Source organism: Haliaeetus leucocephalus, unplaced genomic scaffold (assembly GCF_000737465.1).
Source record: "Haliaeetus leucocephalus isolate CR32 unplaced genomic scaffold, Haliaeetus_leucocephalus-4.0 Scaffold556, whole genome shotgun sequence".
NCBI lineage: Eukaryota > Metazoa > Chordata > Aves > Accipitriformes > Accipitridae > Haliaeetus > Haliaeetus leucocephalus.
This window is the reverse complement of record NW_010972992.1, coordinates 2,000,747-2,008,964: the sequence shown is the minus strand read 5'-3', so window position 1 is coordinate 2,008,964 and position 8,218 is coordinate 2,000,747. Positions and strand designations below refer to the sequence as shown.

At 50.2% G+C, this 8,218-nt stretch overlaps 1 protein-coding gene across 4 annotated transcripts in view; it reads right to left on the bottom strand.

The window, feature by feature from the left end:
• PAX7 (paired box 7) overlaps positions 1 to 7,869 on the bottom strand; it is a 100,791-nt gene extending 92,922 nt beyond the window's left edge. For 2 of the 4 annotated variants that reach the window (XM_010577252.1, XM_010577255.1), the window contains exons 1-4: positions 7,785 to 7,869; positions 5,578 to 5,813; positions 4,783 to 4,912; positions 3,630 to 3,758 (exon numbers count right to left, since the gene is read on the bottom strand). In XM_010577252.1, coding sequence (XP_010575554.1) covers positions 3,630 to 3,758; positions 4,783 to 4,912; positions 5,578 to 5,813; positions 7,785 to 7,869 — 580 coding nt within the window. Of the gene's footprint in view, positions 1 to 3,629; positions 3,765 to 4,782; positions 4,913 to 5,577; positions 5,814 to 7,784 lie in introns of all 4 variants that reach the window. The other 2 variants (XM_010577253.1, XM_010577254.1) reach the window with 2 other exon arrangements.
• Positions 7,870 to 8,218: the final 349 nt, after the last annotated feature.

Genomic DNA, 8,218 nt, shown 5'->3' with positions numbered 1-8,218 from the left:
GCGTCTGGTTGCAATTAATACCCCGCCAGGATGAGGCTTCGCCCCCGCCCCTGCTCCTCCCGCATTAAACGCTGAGGACCTTCCCCAGCACCCCCTTAGATTTTGGGTTGCCCCAAATGATCCCCCCCGCCCCCGTCCATCTCCACCGAGCACCGAAGATCTGCGGGGTGCGGGGAGAACAGCGCATCACCCACGCGTGACCCTCCCTAATAAACCCCACCAGTCATAATAAATAACAACAACCCAAAATAATAATAACTCGGTCTTAACAAGGCTAAAAAAAAAAAAAAAATAAAAAAAAAAATAAAGTGAAGCCTCATGAATATATGCCCAGGGCTAGCTGGAGTGAGCCGTTTAAAGATGAAAGTGCAAAGAAATAAAGGCTCAATTTAATCTGCCTTAAAACCCTTCAACTTAACGTTTGTGCTGGGAACTCAGAGAGTGAGTACTGATTGGGGATAAATACATTTCTTAGCATGCCTTGGAGCTATTACACCCTTCTCCAACACAGCTCCCTATTCAACAGCCACAGTTTTCATTACCAGCTCTAATAAGTCTTAACATTATTAAATGCCAAGCAGACGATAGAAAGAAACAGGCGCAGGGTGGAAGCTTTCTTTAACACTTAAAAAGAGAGAGCATTTAGGGCTGTCTTCCTCCGGCTCCCCGCAAGGAGAACCCGCAAATGGAGCAAAGGCGTTTGTCAAGAGGAAAAAGGCCAAAACAAAGTTTTCCCCCTCTCCCCTCCATCCACAATAATAATAAAAATGCGTTAAAAAAAAAGAAAAAAAGGAAAAAAAAGCCCACAACCAACCACGCGGACAACCCAAACCCTCACACCCACGCAGTAAAAGCAGAGCTGGAGAACAAGTGTCAGGAGTGCGTTAGTATTTTTATTTTACTGCAAACCTCCCAGGAAAATTGATAAGGTGGGGGAGAGACCTCTAAAGAGTATTTTCTTTTCTAGCAAAACAAAAAATCAAAAGGAAAAAATACACAACACACGCTCACCGCCTCCGAGTGTTTTACAAGTTGAATCATCAATTACCTTAACTGGGGCCATTAAAACTTTTCCAGACGTGAAAATATACATTGACGGCGGTACTGGTTTTTAAAAATTACTATTATTTTTTAAGGGTTATTTTTGAATCGCACTCGATCTCGGGGCGATCGCGGCAGCGCTCGGACCGCGCCGGCTCCGACCCGCTGCCAAATCTCCGCTCCTGCGGTGGATGCTCACCTTCTCCCCCCCCTCCAAAACCCCAAATCAAAGCCTTTTGGGATGATTTCTCCGCAAATCTACGGAGTCAGGGCATGATTGCGGGGGATGGAAAAAAAAAATTTTAAAAATTACTGCTAAATCAGGATTTATCTCAAGGGATGGGAAAGGGAGCGGAGCCTGCGCGCTCGGAGGTAACGCGGTGCTCCGCGGGCTCCGGCATGAGGAATTTGCCCAAATTAGCCCTCGATTCAAAACGGGCTGGTTTCATAAAGAAATGGGGGCTCGTGTTTTATTTGTCCGCGATATTACCCATGAAGGAAGAAGAGAGCGTTTTCTTTTGCTTATTGACACGCACTTCTGCATGTTATTAATGACTAGAAAGCCTCCAGCTCCTTCACTCTTTTTTATTTTGGGGGTAGTGATGGAGAAAACATGCACGGACAAGGGGAAAAAAAAATAATCAGCAGTTTAAATAATACTTTTTTTTTTTTCCAAGCGGTGAGGCTTGAATAAAATAAAACTTAAACCCCAAAACCTTCTCCCCCCCCCCAATAAAATTAAAACCACCCCAAAGTGATGGGGGGGAGCTTTTCGCGGACACAATAGCCCCGATTTGCAAATGAGCATCGCCTGTTTCCAAATCACAAGCAACATTTTGCAACGTCCAACGGCTATCCTTTTTCCAACAGACGGTCCTATAATATTACAAAACTATCTAACAGCAGGGAGTTTTGAATAATTTATCTCCCTTTCTTCCCTTCCTTGGCCTTTTGTCCAAACTTTTTCTCCTCCTTGCAGAATTTTGAATGAGAATAGACAAGCCCTCCCTCCCCCATCCCTTTACTCCATTTTTAAGGCAGCCTAGGGTTTTTCCCCCCTTTTTTCCCCCCCTTTCTTTTTTTTTTTTTTCTCCTTTTTCTTTCTTTTTTTTTTTTTTTTTCCTTCTACTGTTTGCTTTTGTGGTCAGGAATCTTTTGCTTATAAAGCTTCAATAGACTTGAAGGTCTTTGTAAGTGAAGTTCATCTTCAAGGTTGGAAAAAAAAAGGATCGGATCCTTAAAGAAACCCCTTTTGTGCACCTTCATTTAAAACTCCCAGTAACGTTTGATGGTGACACGGAGAAGCTTTTTTTTGCCCCAAATTCCCCCCACTTCAGTATTTCCCCACTCACCCGCAGTATCCCCAAACGGGGAAAACTTTGCAGCCAGCGAGAAACTTTATAAGCGATTCCCCCCCTGCTTCCTACACCCAGATTGGGGACCCTCTCCATGAGGAAAATACCTCTCACCCCGCTCCCTCTTGGCCTGACACCGACAATATCGCAAATCCCCCAAAACTTCGACCGACTCAGCCCGGACAGGCCTGGGCCATCGCCATTTTGCCATCAATTTTGGGAAAAAATAGCAAACCCTGATTTCCTGAAGCCCATCCCCAAGACTTGTATAATTGCCCCCCCCCCAAAAAAGCGCTGATCTCTGCAACACGAGGAAATAATTTTCTGCCTAAACTGATGCAGCAGCTCCTCCCTCCCATTGATTAAAACTTGCCCGTCTTTGCAAACGCCCTCATTGATAAACCTCAATTATGCCCCCTAAAAATGCCATCTTTCCCCCTTTTTGGGGGTGAAGGGGAATAATCGTCCCCACCAAGCTTGTCAAAAATCAAATTACAAGCGCCACAATGGCCGGCTCCGGCCGTGCCTTGTGTCTGTCCCCCCCCCACATTTACAGCACAGGAGCTTTAAAAAGTTTAATTTTTCCTCCCACGAGAGGAAAGTGCCAACCGTGGGAGATGATGACAGGGCCCTCTGCTCTTCCGCCTGTCCCTGCCGGCCTGGCCTTAAGCCTTTCATCAGAAAGGCCAGTTTTATTTTTACTCATTTTATTTAGGGGTGCAGACTCCCTCCCCATTTCCTCCCACCCGAGGACCCCCCCATCTCCCCTCCGCGCTTCCCCGGCACTGGTAGCTCTGCGGCAGCCCCAGCGCAGTGCCGATCCCGGCTTCTCTAATTGATATTGATTGGCCAAATCGGTCAACTGTCAGCCAGAGTTTCAGGGGACCACTTAGAGAGCAGGAGAGAAATCTGTTTAACAAATTCATTTAGGAATCAGAGATGCCTCCCCCCGCCCCAGACATCTCCTTTTCCCCCTTTATAAATAAATGATCCAGAGCAAAACACCACCAACTCTTCTTCCTGGGAAAGCATCCTCAGCCTGAGGGGCTGGGTACCACCTTCTCCTCCCAGGGCCCTGCATCACACCTTCGACTCTGCCATCAGTCATTTTCGCCAAGGACAAATGCAAGAGGCTCTGGAGCCTTCCCGTCTTACTCTTGTCAGGGAGGGACACGTCCCCTCTCCCAAATGTCCCCTGCAGCCCAGCCCCAGGGCACACACGGCCGCCTTTACCTTTGTCGCCCAGGATGCCGTCTATGCTGTGCTTGGCCTTCTTCTCCCCATCTTCCTCCTTCTTGTCGCAGTCCTCCTCTTCCTCTTTCTTCCCGAATTTGATGCGTAGCACACGGCTAATCGAACTCACTAAACCTCAGACAGTCAAAGACAAAAAGGCAAGTATAAGCTGCCTGGGAAGGCAAGGTGGGAGACGGCTGGGAAAACCCAAACCGTGGCTGCATGACTCGGACAGGAGGCCTTGCACCCACACGAAGGGCAGCTGCACCCCCTTTTCCCAGGGGTACGCACCTGCCCGGTCCTCCGTGCCCTCCAAAAAACCCCCTGAGTTCACCGAGCTGCCAAGCTGGATGTCCAAAGTTGGATGCGCTCGTCACCGTCCCCCCGAGATGCCTGGCACGAGCAGCACCCGCTTGTGTGCAACACCCCATGGAGCCTCACAGCCAGTGTGACACCCCGAGACACGCACCCCCAGGGTTACCGACTGCTTTGTAACAGGGAAAAGGCCCCCCAATACCCAGCTTTCACCCCAGTCCCCAATGGGACCCCACAGCCTGGATTCAAACTTGGCCTCTGTCCTCCTCTGGGGGAGATGTGCCCTGCAGAGAAGGCTCAGCCCCCCCCCAAAACTGAGGGGAACTGACAGCCTGGACCTAAAGAGCTCACCAGACCCGAAGTGCATCCCTGCAGACCCAATATTGGGGTACAGGGTTGCTTTCCACGAGCAATGGGGATCCCCTCGGCTGATGGAAACGCTGCTCTGCAGCCCCCACTGAGCAAGCAAGTCCCAACAGGGCAGCCAGGGTCCCCTTTAACCCCAGATTTAGGGTCTGCCTCTGCGCGTGCTCCCTCCACAGCGGGACCCCCCCCCCCCCCGCTTTCACGGGTCTTGGAATAAGTTGGGAAAATCGGTTTGTTTGTGTTTGTTTTTCCAGCAGACCGCAGCATGGCCAGGGCACAAACCCCTCTCGCCTGGTGTTTCTTTGCTGCTGTGGGTTTGCTTGGGGTGATTTTTTTTTTTTTTTCTTCCCCTATCAAAGCAAAGGCCGAGAGGGTGTTTATGGCCTCTGGAAACATTTTCAGTGGTAATAATAATTTCCCTCCATCTTCCTGAGGGTATCGGGGTGTCCTTCTTGCCAAGCTGCCTTCTCACCTGAGGGCACGGTGCTCCGGTCGCAGTGCCCATCCTTCAGGAGCCTGTCTCGGATCTCCCAGCTAAACATCCCGGGATTTTCCCGTTTGTATTCCTCGATTTTCTTCTCCACATCGGGAGTCGCAACCTGCTTTTGTGATCAAGGGACACCGGTGCGTGCCCGCATGTGCAGAGAGAGGGAAGGGGAGAGAAAAAAGCGCTTTTAATTGAAAAGCAAAAGCTGTTCAGCTCAGTTCAATCCTCTGGGCCCTGGCTGCTAGTTTTGGGGCTGAGAATAGGGACCTGAAGGGGGAAAAGAAGAAGAAGAAAGCTGGGGAAAGACCCTTCTCTCCCAAATGTTGGCCACCCTAAAAGTAGAGTCGCTGGGGGCCCAGGAGATCAGCCAGGATGGCTTTATCCTGAGCCCCAGGGGGGAAAGAAGGCAGGGAGGGGGTGCAGGGGATGGTTTTGGAGGGGGACTTATGTACACCCAGCAATTTATTATTCCCCGAAACGTCCCGGCTTGCCTCCTCCCCACACACCAGGGCCGAAGCAAATGCTTGAACGTGCACCACTTGTTGCACATGGGAAAAAAAAAAAATCCACTTTAATTTATTCATAGCCTTCAACTCGGCACCGGTTTCTACCCATCTCAGCCTGCAAATTGCAGCTTTATTAAAGCCCCTTCCCCTCCTCCCCCCTTTCCCTGCGTATCCACCTGAAAAACTTAAACCCCCCCCAAAGAAATATTGATTTTTTAAATTTTTTTTTTAGCCTAAGGACGGCAGTTTAGCTCAGCTCCCGCATTGCACTCACCCTGGGCTTGCTGCCTCCGATGGCTCCGGGACGGATGGAGCCCGTCTCCTGGTACCTACAGAGGATTTTGGAGACGCAACCGTGGGAGACCCGCAACTGCCGGGAGATCACGCAGGGCCGGATCCCGTGGTGAGCCATTTCCACGATTTTATGTCGGATGTGGTTGGGTAGTGGTCGACCGTTGATGAACACCCCTCCGAGCTGGTTCACCCTGCCCTGGCCCAGTGGGGTGGAAACTGGAGAGCAAGGAGGGGGGGAGAAAAGGAAAAAACAAAAAAAACACCAAACAAAAAACCAATGCAACAACGCAGGAGAGGGGAGAAAAGTTAAAAGAGGGGAAAATCCCGCAAAACGGAGCGCATCCCTCCCCGCACCTTCAGCTTCTCTCCCGGTGTTTGAATCTTTAAAAGAAGGGAGAAACCTCTCCCCCATCCCCTGGCCTCGGTATTTATCTCTGCATTACGGGGAAGACTTTTTCCCATCGAGAGAGAGAAAATAAAAATAGCCCGTGACCCGCACGCCCATCACCCCGCTCTCCGAGGTGGCCGCTATGTTTCTCTCTCTCTTTTTTGGCATTTCACACCTATGTTATAAATCATATCCGGCGTTTTAAATACAGGAAAATTTAAAACCACATAGCAAAGCCCCCCCGCAACTTCCCATTCCCCACAAAAAAGGCGCTCTCCACTTATTCAAATTACAAAGCTATCTGCTTTCAAACAAACTTTTGGAAATAACCTCTTTAAATACTCTGGAGGGGCTTTTTAGTTTGGTTTTTTCTTTTTTTTTTTGGTGGTTTTCGTGGGGGGGGATGTTGTTAAGCGGTTTGGGGGGGGTGCGGAACAAGCGCGGATCCCCCGCGGCCGCGCCGCTTCCCCGACACCTTGCACGGCGCATCCCCGCCCGGAGCGTTAGTTCCCCCTCCCCAATTTGTTTAATATCTCGCAATGTAGATCTTGCAGATTAATACGATTTCACAGGCTGGAAATTAAAAAAAAAAACCCAACCCAAAAACCAACAAAAAAAAAAAAGAGGGGGGGAAAAGTGGGGGGAGAAGAACTCAGCTGGGTAATTTGCAGAAAGGCTGGAGGGGGCGAGGGACAGGCAAGGCGAGGGGGCTGATTTTTCTCTTTATACAAAGAAAAGTCGATTCCAGAAATTGCCTCGCGATTTAACAAGAATCATGCACCACTAATTCCAAGTCACTTGGCCAGCACTCCCTGGATATATCATTATCGACAGATAACACTCGAGTGGCCAATTTTACATTCAAGAGGTACTAAAACCGCCGGCCGCTCTCTCTTTTCATTATTCCCAGTCATGTTGTGCAAATATTGTTGTAATCCTTTGATCCTTTCCCTTGCCGTCTGTTTTACTTCATTTGCTACAGAAAAGCACTTCAACAAATCCCCCCAGCTTGTATGTTTTGCAGCCTGCGTGGTTTTCCACAGGTTTGAGTTTCGCCACTTGATCACGGTCAGGATGAAATTTTCCTGTTTAATAAATGCGGGGAGAGGGGGTCCCGCTCTAATTTTGCCTTTTTTTTTTTTTTTCTCCCTGTGCCTAGAAATAATAACCCCGTAACACAAAGAAAAAGCAGATGCCGGGAGAAGTGGATGCTCTGCGAGGTGGGGATGACACTTAGCGAGGTGACAGCTACAAAGTCCCCCCCCTTTCCCCTCGCCAGCCCCGGCCAAGGACATCTCGGCTGCCCGCAGCTAGAGGATACCCCCGGCTTAGCGATTTTTTTCTTCTTTTCCCCCCGAAAAGTTGAAAACGATCAATTTGGTTGCTTTTCCCCACCTTTGCGGGAAGATGAAATCGTCGGGACGTTTGCGGGTTTAAAAAAAAAACAACCCCAAACCAAAAAGCACTAAAAAACCCAAACCAGGAAAACCCGCCCCCCCCCCCCCCCCAAATCTCCGAGATGCCTGGAACTACTTTAAATGGAGGGGGGGAGAGGGGTTAAACAAAAAAAAAAGGCAAACCCCGATAGTTTCGCAGGGACGGAGCAGCTATAGCGAGAAAAGGAGCTAAATACCAGCCAGAAGTTGGATGCTCAGGTCGGTCCCCCCCCTCCTTCCCCAGCTGCAAAGTTTAGCTGCATCCCCACCCGGAGGAGCCCAGCCTGACCCCCCCTCTGGGCTTATACCGAGGTGCTGGGGGGGGAAAGGAGCGGTTTAAAGAGGTATTTTTCCCAGACCTACCTTCCAAGGGGAAGCCTGTGCGAGGGTAGTTTTGCCCCGGAGCCGGACGCATCATCCGAGGGACCGTCCCGGGCAGAGCTGCCATGGTAGGGGAAGGGGGGGGGGGTCGGGGAGGTGGAAAGGGTCCGGTCCAAACCGGGGGGGGGCACCTCTTAGCCCCGGGAAAGCCGAGGGAAGGGGGGGGTGGGTGCTGCGGGGCTGAGTCTCCTCGGAACCGAAGCGCTTCTGTCTTCCAGCCCGCGGCTGCAAAACAAGGGAGAAATCTTTGCTCCAAGGGGGAAAAAAAAATAAAATCAAAATATATAGAAGAAGAAGGAAGGGGGTGGGAAAAAGGGGGGGGGAAATCACCCACCAGAAATTCCTCTTAAAGTTTTAAGGCTATGTCACAACCGGCCTGAGCGGGCGCTCCGGAGGAATGTAAGGCAGACTGCCGG